We start from the raw sequence: 24,982 nt of genomic DNA, 5'->3' as shown, positions 1-24,982 counted from the left end.
CGATAAATAGTTTGGACAAGAAGAGAATAGAAGCTTTCGAAATGTGGTGCTACGGAAGAATGCTGAAAGATTAGATGGGTAGATCACATAACCAATGAGGAGGTACTGAATAGAATTGGGGAGAAAAAAATTCGTGGCACAACTTGACCAGAAGAAGGGATCGGTTGGTTGGACATGTATTTAGTATTGGAGGGCAGTGTGGACGGTAAAATCATAGAGGGAGACCAAGAGAAGAATACACTCAGCAGATTCAGAAGGATGTAGGTTGCAGTAGGTACTGGGAGATGAAGCAGCTTGCACAGGATAGAGTAGCATGGAAAACTGCATCAAACCAGTCTCAGGACTGAAGACAACAGCAACAACATACAACTGTGTGTGCTCTCCTTCTGTTCTTTGATAAATTACTTACTAACACACTTCAGTTTCTTTTCTCAATACAACCTGCAATTTCTTTAAGTAGTTTATCTTGCTTAACATGTCTCCTCTCAAGCAAAGTCTTAATGAGATTTTTAGGATGTAAATTATTGCAAGCTGCAATCACTTGTTGACAGTCAGTCCACCTAGCAGTTGTTTAGCCTTCTCCAACCAAGTTCTGATTGATATATTCTTCCTTTTTCCAGTTTTGCCCAACCTTGCATCTTCTCTCCTGTTTTGCACTGTTTCCAACTTCTCATAAAAATGAATTAAAAACTGCTGTTTCTCATTTGTGATTATTGTTTTAACTGTCTTACACAACAACAAATTATTTTGTATGTGCATTGCGCCTAAGTTACACTTGTTTAGGTACTAAAAGTAATTTTTTTAATTTCACTTTACACAAAGCATTTTGCTGCTATTGTTGATTATACTGTGGGATGGTCTTTATTTCTCTGTCAAAAAAAGTGTCATCTGACAATCACAGGTAACTATAGTTACATTTTTAATCGTGGGTGTGGGAGGAAATCTAATCATGTGGTTTGTATTTTAATGTAGGAGAAACGTCAGACTACCATATTCAGTATTCTGTTGTGTAGTGAACCATAACTCCACCAACAAACTTTCAGAGGTGGCGGTATTGATCAAAAAAGTAAAAGGATATCTAGTAACATGGGCTCTAAAATGCATAACTTATGAGCTGTGAGCACTTCATCTTTGCCGTTGTGAAACACGTCTCTTCTACTGAATAAGTACCTATAGCTTTTAAGGTATGCATTTTATAAATCATGTTTACTGGACATTTTTTCATGTTTTGGTCTACACTTCCTTCTCTCAAAATATGGAAAGCAAAGCGTGTGCAGTAGAAGAAGTGTGTTTCACAGTACCAAAGATGAACAAGTGCTCATAGCCCATGTTATTAGCCATATATGTCTTGCTTTGGCCCAAACTACCACCTCTGAATGTTTGCCAAGCAGTTATTGTTCGCACTGTATAACGAAGTGCTCAGAATGAATTTCTTTATACATATAGTCTGTGCAATGTAAATGCAATTCATTATAAAGGTTTCCTGTTTTGTAAATTTTTATGACCAGAGATTTTGAATCTCTTTCATTCGTATTGTGGAATCTGATTGTGTGTACTATTGTCAAATAATGATGATTTTTTATAAGAAGCTGCTGTTATATTTTCACACCTATTAGCCTCAGTTGTATGAAATATTAGATATTTACCCTTGAATTGTAAATGTATTTAGAATTTTGTTCCTGAAGGGGATAGACATTAAGAAAAACAGAAAATTATTGAATGTGTCAGATAGTACTAGCATAATTTTGCAGGGCAAAGGGACATCAGTATCACACCTACGTCCACGAAGTTGTGGGCGTTATGCGCTGCTTATAGAGTCTCCTGCTGCTGAACGCAGGGTGCTGCAGTTAAGTAGTATCTTGTTGTACAGCAAAGAAAATGCTGTGAATGAAATTTCAATGGTCACACTTTTTGTATTCATCATTTTTATTTCATTATTTTACATGGATGCATTGTTTTCAGCCATCTGACATGCTGCCATGACTGACAGGTTGGCAATGCAGATGGCATTACCATATAAATCAATCATGGTACTGCTTTATGTGGGAATCACCAAGCAAAATAGCAAGACCATAAAATTTTGTTGTTGTTATCATTTCACCATCATTAGATATGTATCTTTGTTGACAACACCGTACTATTTTGTAGTTTTGAAAAATTGATTTTCTGTTGTCACTGTTGTCGTACTACTACACAAAAATGTACAATATCACTCTACAAAATAGCCTTCCTCGAGCATAGGCTGCCCACTGTTCAGTTTTAAAAATATTTTACACTTTTCGCCTGTGATATGTATTCAGAAAATTATGCTCACTCTTGCACAGCTGCTGCACCTCTATTGCATTATTCCTCATTTCGTTTATTTGATTCAAAGCTTATTGTGTGTTGTTGTTTTGATACTGAATATTATTATCCTGTTATTTCAGTTGTTGGTATGGTGAATGTCAGAATGATAACATTCTGTCACACTGGCTGACGTTATATGGATTTAAATAACTCTCTGTTTTGCTTCCATTACTCCACTTTCTGGCTGTGATACCATTTTCGAGAGATGATCTAAAATACATATGAAGTGCAGCATAGTTAAAATATAAAATATAAAATACGAAACAGCTATTACTTGTTTGATCAACAGAAGAAAAAGATGAGCTACTTAATGTATCCCACCACAGTCAATATACTATGGTTAGACTCCAAACACTCAGTAAATAACATAATGGTAAGAATTTAGGGGATTGGCTTAGTACACAATAAAATTTGTTTACATAGCTCTTTGAATCATGCCCTGTACAAGACATGCACATGGTAATGCCCAAAACATACCTTTGGTATTGGTCAATTCGTTGTATGGAGTGAGGGTTTGATGACATACCGTATTTACTCGAATCTAAGCAGCACTTTTTTTCCGGTTTTTGTAATCCAAAAAACCGCCTGCGGCTTAGAATCGAGTGCAAAGCAAGCGGAAGTTCTGAAAAATGTTGGTAGGTGCTGCCACAACTAACTTCTGCCGTCGAATATATGTAGCGCTACACAGGCTTGCTTTGTAGGCCCAAAGATAAATACTGGCACCAAAACCTCTGCATCAGTAAATAAATTTAAAAAAAAAGGTGGAAGACGAGCTTTTTTTCTCCGCCCTGAGTTTCAACCACTACATTTTCATACGTTATCCAACGAAGTAAATACAAATTCTGTACTGTTCATCTTCGAATGTAGCAGACTCTCGATGTACTATGAAAATCTGACTGGCAAGACTGTTTGGGATGTTTGTCAATATGGCCAACTCTACGTTCTGAATTTTTTCCTACCTGTGAGAAGAGATGGTTGCTAATAGGAATCTGATGAAATATGAATCACATACAGTATTCTCTTCACCATAAGAATAATATGAATATAAACATTTTGACATGTATTCTTTCGTGTTTGCTACTATCTCATTTAAATCCTGTCTGCCTAATAAACTACGAAACTAGAGTGAGACAACAGCAAACGCGGAAGAATATAATATCGTGTCATGTTTATATTCGTATTATTTTTATGCCTAATAGTGCTACAGTCAGAAATGAAGCACAGCAACTGGCTAGATTTTTAAATTCTGTGCAGAATTTGATGTACCAAAGAAGCGGCCGCAAAGATTTTCAAACGGAGAAAAATTTTCGCCTAGCTCTTGTTCAGAAATGTTCTATCATACGAAGTCTGTTATTTGGTTCTTGTTGATCATTATCAAAGAAAGCAGCAGTGTAAGTAACAACAAATAGCTGTCTCTTGCCATTGTTTCACTAATGAAACGATTCCTCTCTTTTTTTTAAATTGTAAGCGGCGGTAGCGCGCACAAAAGCAAGCCATAACGTGAGCGGCAACAGGCCATAAACACACACTATCAGAATGCGACAAACAATGCGTTTTCAGATTAGAGTGACGTAAACACCTATAATAAAGAAAACGGCACTTATCAGATTAACGCAAAATAAGCAATCGATTCAAACCAGACGAAGAACGTGAAAAGGGAAGGGTACCCATATAAATACGGACGGAGCGCCTGACGCATAGCGAAGGGCTACCTGGTAAAGCTTAACTGCTAAGCTTACGACTCGAACCAAACTACTCTAGGTGTAGTGTCATTCATTCGACCTATATTGTGTCTCATATTACAATGGACCAACTTTGTTTCAATTTGGAGGTGCGGCCTAAAACTTTTCTCTCTCCTTGAATTTCAAGTCTCAAATTTCACGTGCGGCTTGGATTCGGGAAATTTTTTTTTCCTTTATTTCGAGCCTCATTTTTCAGGTGCGGCTTAGATTCGAGTGCGGCTTAGATTCGAGTAAATACGGTAAGTGATGTGATGAGAATTTTCAAAATATGGTTTTCATTCTTTATTATTACAGTTTTATTTTATTTTCATGTTGCTGTCATACAGGTTCAAAATTAATACCTGGTTGGCATAGTTACAGATTACAACAATCGATTTCATAGTTCTTCTCACAAATATGGACCAAAAATTTGGATACAGTGTAAAACCAGTGATCAAGAAGGAACATTTTCAGATTCTTACTAAACAATATCAGAGAATTCCTGTTTTATGTATGAGATGGCACTGACTGTTGTAAAGTTGAATGTGTTGGTTAAATGGGGAATTTGTAGAGGCAGAGGTACACATTTTTTTGAACATGGAGTTTCACTTTCTGTCTTTTACCATGGTCATGGACATTCACATCTTTGCTGAATTTTGCATTATTATTTTTAACAAACTTGTTCATTTCTGATATGTGAAGACTGCCAAAAGGTACAATGAGTGATTTTTGGAAAAGCATTCTGCAATCAGTTGGTTGTGCCCTGTTCCTTACTCTCACAGTTCTCTTCTGTGTGAAGAAAATATCTGAGCTCTATTGTGCATAGAAAGCAGTGCACTCTCTGGGCTTGTGTGGTATTTGAGGATGTGTAAGAAATCTCACACTTTGTTCAGCTTACTGTTAGTTTTACTGATGTGTGTTTGCCATTTTAAATTGTCATGGATCTTGTTTGTGATGAGGGGGATATTTTGGGGCCATGTAATTACATATCAGTGTAAATTTCTTGGCTCTCAGAAAAAGTTCATGAAGGTGTTTTAATTATTATTTATTTATTTTGTCTTGACCGTCACGTTACTTCTGTCAAACCAACCACACAATTCATCCATACTTCCAGTTATGGTCTCATAACCATTTCTGCCAGTAAGAGGGATACCGCTTCATCTGCAAAGAATGTGCTGGTAGTGCCACTGATTTTGAACAGTGAGTCATTTACGTAAAGAAGAAACTGAATTGATCCAAGCCCTGAACCTTCGTGCACACCTTATGCAAAATCACCATAGTGGGAGCAATACATATCAATATGTCCTTGATCATTGTATTTTATTGTTACTTTTTTCCCTGTTTGTAAGATATGAACTTAACCCATTTAGAGGGATGTCTCTGATGCCATATGATGTCAGATACCTTTGACAGTTCTACTTAAATCCCAAGTTTTCTCCATTTTTTTTGTCTATATCATCCTTCGTGGAAAGTGTGTACTCAAATATAGCAGTTGTCATGAATTTGCAGTTCCATTTTGCCACTGTGCTTACATTGTTTAGTTCCTATATTAGAGTAAAAGCTGTCAATTATGGGCAGAAATATTTCAAGTCAGATTGTGTTGAGACAGGGCCTGAACATGATGTAGTCCATCAGTTAACTGAAGATTGATTAGGCAGAGCCCCATTCTGTATTCTCTACTATGTCACAAGGAGCAAGTACAGGCTGTTTCCCAATGTTATATAATCTCTTCTGCAGCAAGCATTTTAAACGAGTGGTAATGCAGTGTTCAGACAACCATAGGAGTGATTATTTTCCTGTAAATGTGTTAATGATATACACAATACAGAAATTAGTAGTAATATAGCTCACACAAAATACACAGAATCTGATCACTGTGCATCACATGGCATTGCTATATAGGAAACTGATTATTAGTCATCCTCTGCAGCAAGTAAGAGTTTCTTCTGGGAAAGACAGCTTACCCCACCACAAGTTCTGTTTACACTTCAGTTTACAGACAGACTGCATATTTTAAGTGGTTAAACAGGGTGTCTATGATCCGGGACAACTGGGAGATCCGGGAAAAACCCGGGAATTTTTTCATCTGGGAAAAACCCAGGAATTTTTCATTGTTTTTGTTCTCAGTTAAATTTTTGTAATTTTGACTGGTCAGAACCAATACTCTAACAAAGCAGATTACTGTATCCTGCTACTGCAGCCATAACACATGAACGAGAGAAAAAAACTAAAATAAAACTTAAATTGCAAAGGAAATGTGCCATATACACTAACAAAACACAGTGCTCATACAAGTGCCTGCCAACAGCGAAATGTGTCAAAGGCTTTAGGAAGACAATGCAATGCTTCGTAACTACAAATTTCCTCCGATGAGCATGACGTCATAACTGTTCATATTAGATATGTTTTAGCAGTTACGAGTGGGATCAAGCGCATGCGCAGTTGAGTAGTATCTTCTTCCGCTTCTGGCTACAGAAACGTCGCTGTTTGCTGTGTAAACAGTTGCAGTAAAAAAAAAAAAACACTATGTGCTACCAGGAAAAATTTTACTGGTGTGCCCAAGCTGCCAGATTGCGTAGCAGCCCGGGATCTAGGAGTGCGGGATGGGGAGGGAGGGTTAATTCATATAAACCTTGTTTCTCAAAGTGCCTAGCATCCAGCACATTGATCTATCGATTATTCGCATGACTTTGAAATGTGTCCCTGACGGTTTTTGAACATTGTTGAACACATTCTAAGTTGATTTCTGAATGAATCATATGTTGATTTGTGAATGCGTGCATAGTGTACATGATGTCTCTGTCAGTGGAATCGTCACATCTAGAAATAAACTTTCCTGCAGACAAAAGGGGCTATACGAGCTGAGGAGAGTATAGCCGAACGAAAGAAAGCCAACCACTGTCTGATTATGTGGTTGATAGGGTTTGCGAATGATGAGCGTTGTTAAGATTACCTGCGAAATCCATAGATTCAGACTACTAGAGTGCGAATAAATGACTAATAGGTAATAAAGACTACCTATTATCTTCTCGGCGTATCCAAGAAAATGAAATTTTGACAGAATATTTTTGGCCAGATCACTATACCAGCAAGACCCAGTTGTACAGTCTCTGGCTAGCAGCCGCTTTTAACCGGAGAATAATTGCGGGATAACGAAACTGGTGATTCTGACAGAGTTAGCGCAGTTTACCGGCGAATAAGCTTTGAAATTGGCAGGAATAGATACAGAATTAGTGATGACAACATTGTTCGTTAGAACGACGAAGGAGACAAAACGAGAACATCACACAAATTATGGAAGAATAAGACGATTCCAAATTTCTATGAAAATTTCGCTCTACTACTTTTTGATCTCATGCTTGAGAAACGGGTGCGTATGAATGAAGTGTAAAACTGTTTCGTAACATAAAGCTTTTAGCAGGCCTAATAGGAATTTGATATTGGTACTTTGTGAATTATAATCTGCCGTGTTATAAAAATGACCATTTCTGCCAAAACAGTATTGTTTATTTGGCTTTTGTTACAATTGCTGCAATATTATAAAGGCCTATTTTGTTTTATTCACAGACAGTGACAAAATACAGGTAATCTGGTCGAAAACCATGCCAGTCTTGGGCCTATTTCTAATTACAGCTTTTTCAGTATTAGACGACGACATTTCGATTTATCATGTAGCAAAATGTTTGTCGAACTTTGATGAGGTAACAGATCCTTTCGCAGAAAGGAAAGCACACCATGTAAAACTGTAGCAAGATTAGACAGAAAAATATTATAGGAGCTAAGGATTGAAGAAATGTATACTGTCTTGCTCGTCTCTACTCTTCACTGGTTTTATGTATCCTATACTTAATTTTATGTCACATGAAGCAGCAAGTTGTTAGCTAATATGGAATAAAGACTGCAAACTTGCTGAAAAGTTTTTTAGAGTGGGGGGGGGGGGGGGGGGTCGGGATGTCACACCGGCCGACTGGGAGCAGGAGAGGCACCATAGGACATTTTAATTTCCACTGTCCTGGATATATTTCAATGGCATCGATTACAAAATATAAACTTTTTTTTTTTTACGTCCTATCTCAGACGCTCGAGGGGCGCCACTATCTACTATTGCCCCAGTTTGGAAATATTGTAGATACAGGTCTGATGCGCAGAGCAGTCTGAACTATAATAGGGAAGCAGGTAGTCTCCATGTGATGCGTGTTTACATTGAGTGACTTTGCTGTTTCCTCTTTGTCTACTGCACTCACATGAAATGAAAACAAAATTGATTTCTTTGGCCGGGAGCTACCATGTGAATTAAAATATATTCACATAATTACGGAAGGCTAAAATATGTTATTAGTTTCAAATTTTATTTTATTTCCATTTTTCTGACAGTCAAGCATTAATTGCCATGCAGAACAATGAAGTTATTTTTATCAGTTTGCTGAAGAAATTTTCTTTTATTAATCTTTTCCCCTGAGGCAGTCAATATATTTGAAACAAAAGGTTTAAAACTATTGGCTAGTTTCAACTGTTCGGTGCATTTCAAGTGTACGTTTTCATCTTTTAGCACCTATGGCATTATGCCATAACAAAGAACCAGACATGAGATAACAAAGTACTGGTACCCAAGGAAATTTACATCCCGAAACGACATTGAAAAGCTTAATATCAGGTCTATGCCTACTTCACTGGGAATCTGGGACTCATTAAAAAATCAGCTCTTTGATGATGAGACACTTAGAGGAATTTATAGCCCAGTAGATCACACTTTTATGTTGCTATTAAAAAAATTTACTAGCCCATTTGTGTGATATATCTTAAAATGTAATACGTGCGTAAGAGACCAACATTATATGTGAAAGCTTAGCTTCTCTTCCATCATATTGGCCTGAGAGATCAATATTATATGTGAAAGCTTTGTTTTTCTTGTAGCAACATTATATATATTAATTTAAACCTTTAACTTTTCCTGTTTGTGTGTTTGCACTACTTAACAGTGATGTTGCTGTTGGCTGTCTACACCACGTGTCCAAAGCTCTGAATATCCGCTGTCATCAGCTGGTGAGATCACGTGACATGAGCTATGACTGGCTTACAAATAAGCATCGCAATCTCGATTTCAATGCTTTGGAATGTAACATGCCGTGTTTGGTGGAATTTGAATTTATACTTTCGTAATACGAAAATATGCAGCGTACATGTTACTACACGTCAAACATCTTTCCATAAGGTGTTTCGTTTTCTAAAGCGCCGGGAAATTCTACGCCCATGTATAAAACCATAACCATTCAAAGGATTGATAAGTTATACAGTTCCGAGAGAAAATATACTGTCAGTTAACAGGGAAAAACTATGTTTCCACCTGGGAGAAAGTGTCTTTTTAACCAGTAAATCCAGGAGAAATCTGGGAATTTTTTTCCTTGTCCACGTATAAACCCTGTTAAAACTGAAAGAGAATTTTTATGAAAAAGTACACACAAGAGAGACAAGAAAGACTACTGCAAGCCCTTCGAAGGGCACTGTTTGTTTTGCTTTTGTGTATAACAGGAGCAGATGATGCTGCTATCGCATGGACGGGCTTATATCGATAGTAGGTTATGGTCATAATTTTTTGACATCCTGATTTAGATTTTCTGTGATTTCCCTAAATTTGCTCCAGGCAAATGCCAGGATAGTTCCTTTCAAAGGACACAGCCACCTTCCTTCCCTTATCCCATGAGACTGATGACCTTGCTAAAGGTCTCCTCCCCCAAAACCACCCACCCATCCTCATTGTGTTTTGGCTGATCAGTGTATACTGTCAGCAACAAGAGTATTCAAGAGTCTAAAAACATCCAGACATTTGTACCAAACACAATAGCAACAGGTTGGAGCAGTCTTTACAACACTTACACAAATTAGAAGTGTGTGAACAATGAAGATGATTGTTCTTGAAGTGCATTTTTATTGTGGCGGTGTGGGTCCAGTGGTTGCTTCAAGTGATCCTTTTTTCACATGACTGCTGTGTGATATACAGTATTTGCTCTGGTTTCAGTGTTCTCTGCAGTTGGCTTCACCTGCTGTCTCTGGCGGCTGTCCTCAGAGTCAGATCAGGAGGCGAGATATTGCCTACTGCCACACTCAGAATGTCAGAGTAATATTGATATTTGTGCGACAAGTAGCTGATCCATTTTCTTTAATGTTGGATGTCTCTACCCAAATTCAACCACTAGTGCATAAAATACCAAATTGTTCTGTAAAAATCTTTTACTGTATTTTGAACACTCTGAAATTACTTATTTATTTTTTGAAGTGCTGTTTAAATCCAGATCTGGAGAATTTTTAGCAGAGGTGTAGTTGATATGCTGAGATAATTACACTGATTTCCCTTGCCACTGTGGAGAAACCTTCATTCTAGAACACACATTTCATATTATGAGAATAATGCAGTTATATGGTGTAATAACACTGAAATGGCTGTTAGGTTTATTTAGTTTTATATTAAACCAGTCTTTTTCACAACTCTTCGACAAAATGCTATGTAGTTGCCAGCATGAAGCTGTTTACTGTTTGAATAAAAAACATCTATATTATGCAAATCATTGAGTGCATGGCAGGGGGTACATGCCAGTGTACAACTTATTAAGGTTTTCCTGCCATTCCGTTCATGTATGGAGTGTGGGAAGAATGGTTGTTGAAATCCCTCTGTGCATGCTGTTATGACTCTAATCTTATCCTTACAATCCCTGTGAGGCCAGTATATAGAAGTTTGTAGTATATTCCTAGCCTTTGTAAGTTGGCTTCCTGAAGATAATTTACATCTATCTTCAAGAGTCTGATGGTTCAGTTTTCTCAGCATCTCTGTGACCCTCTCCCATGCTTCAGACCTTCCTGTGGCTACTTGTGCTGCCCTTCTCTGTACACATTCAGAGTTAGTCTTACTTGGTATGGGTCCCACACACTTGAGCAATATTCTAGGGTGGTTCACACGAGTGATCTTTAAGCAATCTCCATTGTAGACTGCTTGAATATCACCAGTATTCCACTGAAAATCTACCACCTGCTTAACTCATGACTGAACCAATGTCATCATTCCATTTCATATCTCTACAATATGTTACACCCAGATTTTTGTATGAGTTGGCTGATTTCAGTCATGCCTCATTGACGTTATAGTCACAGGATACTATGGTGGTGGTGGTGGTGGTGGTGTTTTTTTTTTTTTTTTTTTTTTTTTTAAGAAAAAAGTGCACAATTTTACATTTCTTAACACTGAAAGCAAGAGTCTCTTCCCTCTTCCCCACTTTGGAACCTTATCAAAATCTAATTCAGTATTTTTCTTTCAGACAGTATTTCATCATGGATAACTGCATCATCAGCAAAGAATCTAAGGTTACTATAATTATTGTCCACAAGGTCATTAATGTGCAACATGAATAGCAAGGATCCCAACACACTTCCCTGGGATACAACCAAAGTTACTTCAGCATTGTTGATGACTATCCATCCAAGATAACTTTCTCCGTACACTCTACCAAAAAATCCTCATTCCAGTCACAAATTTTGGTATATTCCCCATATGTTCATACTTTTGATAGTAATGGTAGGTGTGGTACTGAGTCAAACTCTTTTTGGAAATCAAGAAATTTTCATCTACTGGACTGCCTTGATCACCTCTTTGGATTATATACTAATACTCCCATGTCTCCCTACACTCAGTCAGCTATCTGGGTAATAGTCTCTCATGTGTCGTACACATATGATTCCTTTAGGGGGACCCTACAGTTAACAACTCGTGGTGCAAGTCCAGGAAGTGGCTGCCTAGATTCCCACAGAACCTTTGATGTCTCTGGTTTAATCCTTGCATTCCACTTAGATCCAGGGGTTCCATATCAGTTCTGGAACAATACTACAAATTGTTAGCTTCGTTGAAACTTTATGTGCAAGGCTAGTCTTCTCAGCCAGTCACTGAAATCATCTAAGTACCACATCAGAGCTCAGACGACAGGCAATGTTTGTTCCAAGTTGTGTCACAGTCTGCATTTGGTTGCACCCTGTTAGCTAAGTGGCTGCTGGAATAGCCTCTTCAACATGTTGAATGAGGCCCCAAGGCATATATGCGGAGTGCTTTTTCTTTAACAAGGCTGCTCATAATACAACAGGTTTTTAGTTTTAACAGTGTTATCTCAGTAAAACAGCTCAGCAATAATTAAAGTATGAAAACAAATGTGCCACTGCATAGAATAATGTTTTATCTCTGTTAATAAATTAAACTATATCGGCTTCCTGTAACATATAAAACTGCTGAAAAATGATATTTTGATGTGGTGTCACAAAACAGATTTAAGTAATAGTTGTCCATAGTGACACTAACTGAATCTTTCAAAGCCAATGAAAATATTCAGTGAAATAAATTTAATGTTGACTGTGGGTGGAATTAAGGGACAATTCAGAAAAGCTGGACTGGATACACTTTTAATGAAAGTTTGGTAAAAAGTTAATGCATGTCCAAATACAGCTTTTGGCCATTAAAGCAAATTATTCTTATTTAACCAGGTTGAGTGGTTCGTCATTGATAAAACTGTTACCCTTTTTTCCTCTCATTGACCTGTTTACGATAATTCACTGTATGTATAGTCACGTTCATAGTATAAATATACCTCTAGCAAGGTCAATTGCTGTGGCTTAAGATTATGTTTTGCACATACTCGAAATTCCTTGACTTGTTCCATTTAGTTTTTCTCTTCAAAAATTCTGTTTATTATCCATGTTTGTCAAAAATTACAACTGTTTTCCAGTTTCTTATCCAGACCTCTTCGTGAGCAAAACACAAAGAAGAAGTTGAAGATACAGTTATCTTAAGAGAATCTGTAATTTTTTCCCATATTTTTCCCTTGTTGTAAGATAAATCACTTTACTGGTGATTCTAGCTTCAGTTCTTAACAAATCCTGAAATTAAAAGAGAACTAGTGTGGTTGATTTAAAGTGATTTGTTTGTTTGTTTGTTAAGAAAAACATTGCAGCAGCAATAATGCAGCCTCATTGTGAATATTGTTCTTGATTCACGTTAGGAACATAATAATGCAGTGATTCTGCATGCCTTGGGTTTGATAACCCCTAGGTAGTTTTCTGCAGGTATATGGCACCAGATGTCAATGCACAGGTCACGGAAAATGTACAGGTTATGGATCAGTGGTTTGTAGGCATGGAGCTGGTACCCCATAGCATCCCAGATATCTTGTATCAGGTTCAGATCAGCTACAATATTGGGAAGATAGGCAACAGAAGAGAAAACATGTGCATGAAGAATGTGTAATTGAAGACAAATAAACATGTTCAAATTTGGTACCCTACAGGAGATTCCACGCTGGACAGGATTCCTCGAGGCGTCCCTGTCATGGTTATCACAAACGCGTCGCCTGCTGCCCTTTCCAGTGATGCCTTGGTCTCAGTTTGTTGCTGCTGTCCGTGACCGTGTCAATCCCTTGGCCGGAGAAGAACATTTGCGTGAGCTGGCACACCAACTAGAAGTTACTGGAGAGGTTTGGCATCACAAATTATTGTAAAAATATTTGCTCTTTACATTCTCTTCAAAATTCAAATCTCCTACCTTGTGTAACTTCACTCTTTCAATGTTATTGTAGTGTAAATATTCCATAAACTATTGAAATCATTCATTTTTTATGAAAAATTGCCTCTCTTCTGCTACAATGGAATAATAGAAAACTTCGTAATTTATTTCATTATGTTGTTCTGGGGAAATTTATTACATACTTGGTGTCCCAAACCACAAGCATCAGACTTATGCGACAGTAAAGGTTCCTAAAATGATTGTTTTGGAACCAGGAAACAATGATAAAAAATGAATATTTCAGGCATTGTGAGGTTAAATGAGCAACATGTGTGACACATGAGTTTTTAAACTGCTTTTCTTTCTGCATTGATATTCATTGGTGCTATCTTGAGATAGTGATATGTCCCTGTTTGGCTTTATCTAGACATGCATTAAAGTGGAAATGAGGTGGTTGCTAGGATCCTAGCTGCCTCATATATTGTACAACAGTCATTGAAGATATTTATGAGAGGATGGCAAAAGTGTGTGCACTGTTGCAGTGAGTGTATTGAAGCTGGTATTCACGACTGTTAATGGTTCCTGTAAGGTGTGGGTTGTTTATTTCATTTAAAGAACTAAATATTAATATCCAACCATTATGCCTTATCTTAAAATATTCAGTTTAGCACTGTCTTCCACATGTATAATTTTGACCCTAAAGGTTTAGGATACACTATAGTTGATGCATCACAATAGTTACAAATCTGACTTGCTGTGTATTAATAGAAATATTAAAGGTTTGCTGTGGGCTGAACAGGAGATATATTGGGAAATTCTGAGATAGCTGATAGACTGCTGTTTCTGTTGGCTTATACAAAAAAGTCCCCAGCTACAAAAGCTATTCATTGGTTGTAAGAATCATTCTGAGCTGTGCAGCCTGTATCTGACAGCAGAATACTGATCCCAGCACACAAAACAGAGGCACTGGCTATGTTAAGGCCACAATTCTAATATGATTAACTTCACTGAGTTGCTGCCAAAATTTCTCCTGCAAAAGGATTAAAATAGCTGTGGCACTGTTTCCTTGAAGTTTTTAATGAAAATATTCAAACAGTTCCTTAAGCTAAGTTCACTTTTCCTCAGTTTTTGTCAAAATTTCCAGTGCTGTGTTTAACATTAACGTTTCAGAATAACTTATTTCAGTCTATACTTTTTATCAAGCTTCGCAGCTATAGTTGCTGCCTTCCTTGTGTAATCACAGACACATTGTGTTTTGCTCTAAAATTGTAACTACAGTGTGTAAGTGCAAATGCTAATTTCTGTTTCTACAATTTTATATTCTAAATATATGAGTCACAAATGATTGATAAGAAAAAGAGTTCAAGAGAGCGCTAGCTTCTGAAATTTGAAGATTGGAAATTTTATGACAGACATGGAAATGGAAACAGTGGTTTTTGACACACAGCTCACTTTGGTGTTGGAGGATAGGAGATGTTGCAGGAAGTACACATGGACTCTGCAGGGAAAAGGAAGGTGGGGAGAGAGAACATAAAATTTAAAGAAAATAACTGAAAATGAAGAGAGAAGTTGATATAAAGGCTAAGAGAGAGAGAGAGAGAGAGAGAGAGAGGGCATTCAAAGAAAACCAATTTCATTTCTTGCAGATAGTCCAGCTCCGTACTCCAGCTCAAGATGAATTGGTGGTTTTGAGCCCTCGCTGGCTGGGTCAGTTAATAGGCCAGTTACTTTCACCAGACTTCCTCGTGAAAGCTCGTACAACGGGGTGCTATTCCTCTCATGACTTCCAAGCAGCTGTTCCGCAGGTAAGATGTAACTTTTGTACTTAGGTTTCTGACGTTCACCTGCTTTATTTCATTGTTGATTTCCTCAGTGTCGATGTACTGTGTTACTATACTGGCTGAAAAATGGGGGTGCAGAGTTCAACACTGACTGCTTTAAAGGATGTAGCCAACAGGTGCACATTTGCATTTCACAGTTCTTTACTCTTTCACTGTTGGCAACCCCCCTCCCAATAATACACAGTTATATAGCCAGTGCACTATTGTTCAACTTTCGATAAGCCTCATAAATAGGTTGCAGGCAAACATCCACATACTGCTACAATAGTTTACTGTTGAATATCTACAAGCAGTAAAAGCCTAATCATGCATTTCACAGTCTTTCAAACAAATTGAACAGACACTGTCATTGATTTAACACAACTTAATTTTGTTACACTTGTTTCACAGTTAAGTTGATGCATTGTTGTTATTGTTCTGACCAACACAGGTTTCGTGTCTGAAACTCGACAGTGGACTGACTGTCTCAGTACCAAAAATCATGCTCTTATATATAATCACAATAATAGGCGCTGAAACTACACATTGTTCAATGTTTAATTTACAGAAATTACAGTTAAAACTTAACTCCTTCAATTAACTCCTAAAATCGAAAAATTGGTTCTTTTCAACAGTTTCTTCTACTACACGGGTTAAGCCATATTATTTGTTTAAATCATGAAATTAATGAATATAGTTATGCAAACAATACTTTTCAGAAAATAGAAAATTACTTTGGAATTAAGAGCTGGCTTCGCTAACGTATTTTCGAATAGAGCCAAATAGATCCTTTAAGAATACTATAGTTGTTCCTCCAAATGTTTACAATTAGTACTGAATTTATATTTGTTTATAAGTCAACAATAGAATGTAAGTTAGAAACAGTAACTAATTTCACCCTATAACGAAAGATAATAACTAGGAATAGCCAAAATAAATTAGAAAATCAATTACGTACATAAAACTAAGTACAAATTAATGATGATGTAAATAAAATAGAAAGAAACTTCCACATGGGAAAAATATATTAAAAACAAAGATTCCAAGACCTACCAAGCGGGAAAGCGACGGTAGACAGGCACAACAAACAAAACACACATACAGAACTTTTAGCCCTGTCAGGAAAGAGGGAAGGAAAAGGAAAGACGAAAGGATGCGGGCTTCAAGGGAGAGGGCAAGGAGCCACCCCAATCCCGGGAGCGGAAAGACTTACCTTAGGGGGAAAAAAGGATAGGTATATACTCGCGCGCGTGCACACACACACACACACACACACACACACACACACACACACACACACACACACACACACACACATTCATCCATACATACCATGTATGCATCCTTTCGTCTTTCCTTTTCCTTCCCTCTTTCCTGACGGGGCGGCCGCCGGTTGCGAGGGCTCGAAGTTCTGTGTGTGTGTTTGTGTGTTGTGCCTGTTTACCGGCGCTTTCCCGCTTGGTAGGTCTTGGAATCTTTGTTTTTAATATAAACTAAGTACAAAATTAGACCTAGTGTTATATTCTTTAAAAATGGGGGCTGACCTTTTTCTTTTATGAAAATGCAGATTATATCCATGTGTCTTAATGGTAATTAGTCGGACATGATAAAAATGAATTTTAAGATTTTAAGGAGGCAGATGGCAAAACTAGAGGGAAGAAAAAATATTCCAGCTTGTTTGATCACAGGTTGCTGATTTTGGCTAATAAGAGGTAGGCCCCATTAAGACCAGCACTTTATATGCTCAAATAAACACAGTGATTGTAGTTGTTTTTATAAAGGGGTGCTTTAAGGAAGTAACATTATGTAATAATTCAAAGTGACAAAGCCATGTAAAAATGGTAAAAGGTAAAGATCAGCTTCTGCTCACATGTTTAAATTGTGGAAGGCTGTGGCACAGCACAAGTCACAGCACAAGTTGGATAATATGCTAGATGTTTCAGATTCCATGTTAGGGAACTGTCATGTGTATTTACGTGATGTACCACCCCTACATTTACAATTCTATAAAATTTACAAATATGTTAATTATTCATTATTATTAGTGCAACTTCATTGTTCACACATCATATACATTTTCACTTCAGTGATAAATGGAGATGTATATTTTTAAATCTACCATGTGATGACTTTATTTTGTGATGCCTGTAAGAAACTATCAGGTAACCATTATTTTCTTTGATTGCTTCCATAGTAGATTTTATGCTATTGGTCACCCCACAAGAACTACCATGTAGTCATACAACAATTCTGCTCTACATAAACTTTCAGTTATTGTCTTGTGCAGTCTTTCCATATTTTGTGCGGAAATAATTTTAAGGTAGTATACAGATGTTGCACATGTGAATCCCAGTGTCAGGAAGACTACTGAGAAAGTGAGTGTTTGCAAGTAGTACTTTCTTTGTATAATTAAAACTGTCCATTTAAAACGTTCCTGTTGCCTCATTCTTGGAGGTCCCATGGCATTGTGCAAAATCCCACTTTAGACATCCACACAATCTTTCAGTGAAATTCAGCATGTTAGACACATGATGTGATGATTAACTCTGGAAATTTAGCCCAAAACATTTGTCGACAGACCTGAGTTCTTATCTGCACTGCTGCACTATTCACACAGTCTAAATAAAAGTCAACAGCTTCAATTTGACTCATCAGACATGATTAAAATTGTCACTACCTCTATATCTTTAATAAATGCCCAGTAGCAATATTTCAGAAAGACTCTCAGATCTGACCAACAGATTGGCAAATGTACACCTCAAATGGTCAATACCCTGCATCCAGCTGATTTGAAAGGACTTCCACCTATAGTCTCCTCAAAAACTAAACTAGGTGAAGTTCAAAGTAAAAGGGGTGGTGAAAGCTACACCAGAAAGCCAAACTTTGAGGTTCCATGACAACAAATGACATTTATTACTTTCAATTGGACCTCAAAAAATCTAAGCATTAAATACCATCTCGAGGTAGCTAATGACTCCACGCTCCCATCTCCCATAGGTGGTATCTCCTCAAGATCCATATTCATTGAACTGCAACACATGCTTAAAAAACAGGCAAACAGAGCAGAATTTAATGCCTGTGCAGAAACACACACTTGCAAACTGTTTCAGAGCTTTTCATACTGGCAGAACAACTCTGTTCTTTACTGGGGATCACTTCTCCAAAGTTAAACCATCACATTGTCTTCAGAGGGCCCACAGCTTGCCTCCCACACCTGTGAGGGATACTCACCTACTATAATTTCATGAGCTCCACGAAATTGTTTCAACATGAAGTCCTTTGTGTTCCATTCTGCTTCCAAGCTCAGCCCATTTCATTTCTAGCAGCAGCAGCAGGGTTAACATATGTTGTAGGTGTAGATTTTTGTTGCTTCAGTAACATTAGCTGTCAGCTGGCATTTCAGGGCTGCCAACTGTAAATTGGTAATACCTGTCAGTATTTATAACTCTCATATAGAAGGGAGCACTTCTCCTGTTTGTCATTGCAAAATGTTCTTTTATGCTAAACTATTCTGAGTTACTTAAAATTACTATAAAATTTAGAAGGTACTATTTTGTGAAACATTGTATAGACATTTGTGAGATTTAGAAAAGGGGCCTCTTGTCAGACCAATGTTATATACCCATAATGACAAAGAGATCCTTTTTCAGAAGACCGTCATTGATTGCTTTTAACAATATTATTATGTCCTGTTGGATTAAAAAAAAAAAATTGAAATTGATACGAGCATGCACAGGATGAAGTAAACTACCACAAAATACACACACACACACACACACACACACACACACAAAACAAAAATAGATATTTTATATTTTAGACAATACCAAATGTTTTTGCTTGTACCGAAAGTTTTATGTCTCCGACAAGATATCCCTTTTCACTTTCTGTCTCAAATACAACAGTTGTTTTACAGAGAAATAACAGGTTGTGGGGCATATCAAACTTCCCGTGAAATACTATTTGTGTGTTTACATTTTAGATGTTCCATGAAGAGTGTTGTGTATATCTTCTGGAATGATGAAAATCCCTATTTTCTTCTCTTTGATCATTTGTTTTTAAATTTCTTTGGCAAGGGGAAAGATTTGATATCTGTCACTCTGGTCCAGAAAGATTAATATTGAACACACGTTTTCATGTCAACATTAGAAACTTTTAGCTATCAATAATGCACAGTTTAAGAAGCATCTAAGTAATTTATTGATAGCTCACTCCTTGTACTGCATTGATGTATACATTATTATCACGTATATTTGAGTGGTTGGTGACTACTGCACATAGGCAGCACAATAATGCAATCTGTGTAAATTAGCATTGAAAACTGTATCCACAATTTCCTGTTATCACACAGTTTTTAGTTGTAAGCTGTTACATCTAGGCTATCTTTTGGGTCAACTTATGTTTATATCTTCAGCTACAAGTGCTTTTTCTGAGCAGAATTAATTCTGTTCCTAGCTACCTGCGTCAGATGTACTGCCAGTATTGGAGGCCCTAGGGCTTTGCGCTCGGTGTTACGAAGATGAAGACATTGCTGGTGAATTTGAAGATTGTGATTGTAGTGGAAGTGAATGTGAAGATCCTACTGTAAAGTCCAGCTGTGCCACTTACTTAGAACCAGAACCAGAATTTGAATTTCCATGTTTCAATTTTGTTGAGACTTTAGATGGTTTGTGGGATGCTCGCTACCATGCCACTTGCTACGGAGGCTTACGCCTTCGTGCACCTGCTCCTTCATCATGTCTGCTACGCTGTCTGTTTCCCCGTTTCCAGGTTAGTTACATCCTAATTAGTTTCAAGAATTTTAATGTTATATTGAACTAACTTTGTTTTGCATTATCAGTAACTTTCTCATTATTTTATAATGACTATAAAGTTAACCAGATATAAAACATTTCTTATAATGGTAGTCAACCTGCATTTGAAATGTATAACCAACTGCAGAACAGCATGTTGGCTGGTTGCTTAAGGTCGCCCCCCCCCCCCCCTCCCCTCCCCTCCTCCTCCCTCTCCCTATGAGTAGGTCTGTTCAGTCTGCAGTTTGCAATGTTTACGAAAATCTGCCACACCACACACTTCCCCCTTCCTCCTTTCCTGTTGCAGTTGTCACCCTTATTGCACTCTTTATATCTCAAAAATGTAATATATTTCTTCGCACAAAGCTTTATTCAGTTTATTTTCTCTGACGTTTGACCACTTTTGGTCACGAATCTTTATTTCAGTAACGATATTATGAAAAGAAAGTCCCTACTAAACCATATAGCAGAGATGCTGACTTGTAGATAAGCACAACAAAAAGACTGTTACAAATAATCTTCCAGCCAGTGATGCCATTGTTGAAAAGAGACGACACGCGCATGCACGCCATCACGCATGCACACACACGCATGAACACTCACAAACATATTGTAGATACAGGTCTGATGCGCAGAGCAGTCTGAACTATAATAGGGAAGCAGGTAGTCTCCATGTGATGCGTGTTTACATTGAGTGATTTTGCTGTTTCCTCTTTGTCTACTGCACTCACATGAAATGAAAACAAAATTGATTTCTTTGGCCGGGAGCTACCATGTGAATTAAAATATATTCACATAATTACGGAAGGCTAAAATATGTTATTAGTTTCAAATTTTATTTTATTTCCATTTTTCTGACAGTCAAGCATTAATTGCCATGCAGAACAATGAAGTTATTTTTATCAGTTTGCTGAAGAAATTTTCTTTTATTAATCTTTTCCCCTGAGGCAGTCAATATATTTGAAACAAAAGGTTTAAAACTATTGGCTAGTTTCAACTGTTCGGTGCATTTCAAGTGTACGTTTTCATCTTTTAGCACCTATGGCATTATGCCATAACAAAGAACCAGACATGAGATAACAAAGTACTGGTACCCAAGGAAATTTACATCCCGAAACGACATTGAAAAGCTTAATATCAGGTCTATGCCTACTTCACTGGGAATCTGGGACTCATTAAAAAATCAGCTCTTTGATGACGAGACACTTAGAGGAATTTATAGCCCAGTAGATCACACTTTTATGTTGCTATTAAAAAAATTTACTAGCCCATTTGTGTGATATATCTTAAAATGTAATACGTGCGTAAGAGACCAACATTATATGTGAAAGCTTAGCTTCTCTTCCATCATATTGGCCTGAGAGATCAATATTATATGTGAAAGCTTTGTTTTTCTTGTAGCAACATTATATATATTAATTTAAACCTTTAACTTTTCCTGTTTGTGTGTTTGCACTACTTAACAGTGATGTTGCTGTTGGCTGTCTACACCACGTGTCCAAAGCTCTGAATATCCGCTGTCATCAGCTGGTGAGATCACGTGACATGAGCTATGACTGGCTTACAAATAAGCATCGCAATCTCGATTTCAATGCTTTGGAATGTAACATGCCGTGTTTGGTGGAATTTGAATTTATACTTTCGTAATACGAAAATATGCAGCGTACATGTTACTACACGTCAAACATCTTTCCATAAGGTGTTTCGTTTTCTAAAGCGCCGGGAAATTCTACGCCCATGTATAAAACCATAACCATTCAAAGGATTGATAAGTTATACAGTTCCGAGAGAAAATATACTGTCAGTTAACAGGGAAAAACTATGTTTCCACCTGGGAGAAAGTGTCTTTTTAACCAGTAAATCCAGGAGAAATCTGGGAATTTTTTTCCTTGTCCACGTATAAACCCTGTTAAAACTGAAAGAGAATTTTTATGAAAAAGTACACACAAGAGAGCAATAGAATCAACCAGGTCGAATCCCAGCCCATAACCATACACCGATCAGCCAGAATATTATAACCACCTACCTAATAGCTAGTTGCCTGCCTTTGGCTCGGATAACAACGGTGCCACGTTGTTGCATGGAAACAATGATGGCATCCCAGATGTGTTTGATCAGGTTCTGATCTGATGAGTTGTGGGCCACCACATCAGTTGTAACTCATCACTGTGTTCCTTGAACCACTCCATCACACTCCTGGCATTGTGAGATGGTTCATTATCTTGCTGAAAAATGCCACTGCCATCGGGAAACATTAGTGTTGTGAAGGGTATACATGATTTGCAGAAAGGGTACAATGCTGCTCAGCTGTCATGGTGCCTTGCATGAGCTCCACTGGTCCCATGAATGCTCACATGAATGTTCCCTAGAGCATAATGGAGCCACCACCAGCTTATCTCCATCTCACAGTACAGATGTCAAGGAGCCGTTCCCCCATAAGATAATGAATTTGTGACCTCCCATTGGTTTGATGAGGAAGGCATCAGGATTCTTCAGACCGTGCATCAGTCCACCACTGTGCCAATGTCCAGTGCCAATTTGACGCACTGTGTTTTCAGATACTTGTACTCTGCCCAGCATTAACATCTGATGTTAGTTCTGCCATAGTTTGCTGCCAGGCATTTTTTACCAGTCTACCCAGACTTCTGTAATGAGGGGTGGCCACCCAACCACGTGACATCTGGATATGGTTTCGACTTGCTTTTGCCATATGTTGAAGACACTCAACCCAGAACTCCTGGAACACCTAACAAGTCATGCAGTTTCTGAGATGCTCAAGCCAAGCCTCTGGGCCATCACAATCTGCCCTCAGTCAAACTCAGGTAGACCACACAGCTTCCACAGTCTACACATGGATAGCACACTCACTGATACTACGTGCACCCTGCATGTGTCTGACTAGCAGTCGTTCCTTGCCAGATGATGCTGCTATCGCATGGACGGGCTTATATCGATAGTAGGTTATGGTCATAATTTTTTGACATCCTGATTTAGATTTTCTGTGATTTCCCTAACTTAATGTTATATTGAACTAACTTTGTTTTGCATTATCAGTAACTTTCTCATTATTGTATAATGACTGTAAAGTTAACCAGATATAAAACATTTCTTACAATGGTAGTCAACCTGCATTTGAAATGTATAACCAACTGCAGAACAGCATGTTGGGTGGTTGCCTAAGGTCGCCCTCCCCTCCTCCTCCCTCTCCCTATGAGTAGGTCTGTTCAGTCTGCAGTTTGCAATGTTTACGAAAATCTGCCACACCACACACTTCCCCCTTCCTCCTTTCCTGTTGCAGTTGTCACCCTTATTGCACTCTTTATATCTCAAAAATGTAATATATTTCTTCGCACAAAGCTTTATTCAGTTTATTTTCTCTGACGTTTGACCACTTTTGGTCACGAATCTTTATTTCAGTAACGATATTATGAAAAGAAAGTCCCTACTAAACCATATAGCAGAGATGCTGACTTGTAGATAAGCACAACAAAAAGACTGTTACAAATAATCTTCCAGCCAGTGATGCCATTGTTGAAAAGAGACGACACGCGCATGCACGCCATCACGCATGCACACACACGCATGAACACTCACAAACATGCAACTCACACACACGATTGCAGTCTCTGGCAGCTGAAGCCGCATTGTGAGCAGTTACTTTCAGTTACAGAAATTTACTGGCTACCCATTTAATTTTTTCCCTTAATTGCAGGGTTGCTACTTAACAGAAATCAGAAAAATTATTGCAGAAAAAAGTTTGCTTTGGCTTTTGCCAATTTTGAAATCAAAGACTACTGCAAGCCCTTCGAAGGGCACTGTTTGTTTTGCTTTTGTGTATAACAGGAGCAGCCAAGATTTTAGATCACAGGCCATGCCCGGGCACGATTGCCAAAGCGCTTAGCCTTTGCTACGAATTTCCCTCACACTACACTGTCTGCGAGTGAGGAGGCAAATGAGGATAAACTGCAAACATGCCACATTTGAATGGCATTGCAGTCACACTGCACCTTACTTTGTTTTACATTTCACATTCACCACCAGCATAGGTCACAAACAAAACAAATTTTCAACGAATATAATCAATTATTGGTAATATAATGTAAATGGATAGATAAAAAAATGTACTCGGGGAAACACACACACACACACACACACACACACACACACACACACACACACACACACACGCACGCACGCAAGGATTTAATGTTTACAAACTGTCAGAGCCAGTGGCTCCTCCTTCTGGTATAAGAGTTGAAGCATAAGGAAGAGGGGAGAAGGAAAAGGACTGGAGAGGTTTAGGGAAATGAATACAGTTCAGAAAAGTTGTCCAGAACCCAGCGCCAGTGGAGACTTACCGGACAGGATGAGAAAGAAATTTGCAGTATTATTTAATTATTTTTGGCATGCTGCAGACATAACATAATTTTTATCTAGTACATATGCTTGGCATATAGACATACACAGAACATTTCATAGATTTTCATGCTCAAGTTGCTACATAATCATGACTTACTTACTTTGATCATCAGAAAAAGGTCTTTCACACAAATATCTTAATCAGTATGGAGATTTCGAAACTCTACCTGAGAAAAGCTGTATAGACATCGTGGAGAGTTTTAGTGCAAAAACGATTTTTCATTTGTCATTAAAATTGAGAGTTACGTTGCAGATCAATCAATTACATCTAGACATGCACAAGGGTGCTTCCAACTGAAGTGGAAAGTTGCGCTGAAAACACATGTAAGACGGACAGTGTTGTTAAAATGT

At 37.8% G+C, this 24,982-nt stretch overlaps 1 protein-coding gene across 1 annotated transcript in view; it reads left to right on the top strand.

Moving 5' to 3' along the window:
- LOC126354380 (death-associated protein kinase dapk-1-like) overlaps positions 1-24,982 on the top strand; it is a 313,801-nt gene that overhangs the window by 232,063 nt on the left and 56,756 nt on the right. Inside the window, exons 18-20 of the mRNA XM_050003980.1 lie at positions 13,385-13,570; positions 15,246-15,404; positions 19,875-20,189. Of these exons, the coding sequence (XP_049859937.1) occupies positions 13,385-13,570; positions 15,246-15,404; positions 19,875-20,189 (660 nt within the window). The remainder of the gene's footprint in view (positions 1-13,384; positions 13,571-15,245; positions 15,405-19,874; positions 20,190-24,982) is intronic.

This window comes from Schistocerca gregaria, chromosome 3, assembly GCF_023897955.1.
Source record: "Schistocerca gregaria isolate iqSchGreg1 chromosome 3, iqSchGreg1.2, whole genome shotgun sequence".
Lineage (NCBI taxonomy): Eukaryota > Metazoa > Arthropoda > Insecta > Orthoptera > Acrididae > Schistocerca > Schistocerca gregaria.
This window is presented reverse-complemented; position numbering and strand designations above follow the sequence as displayed.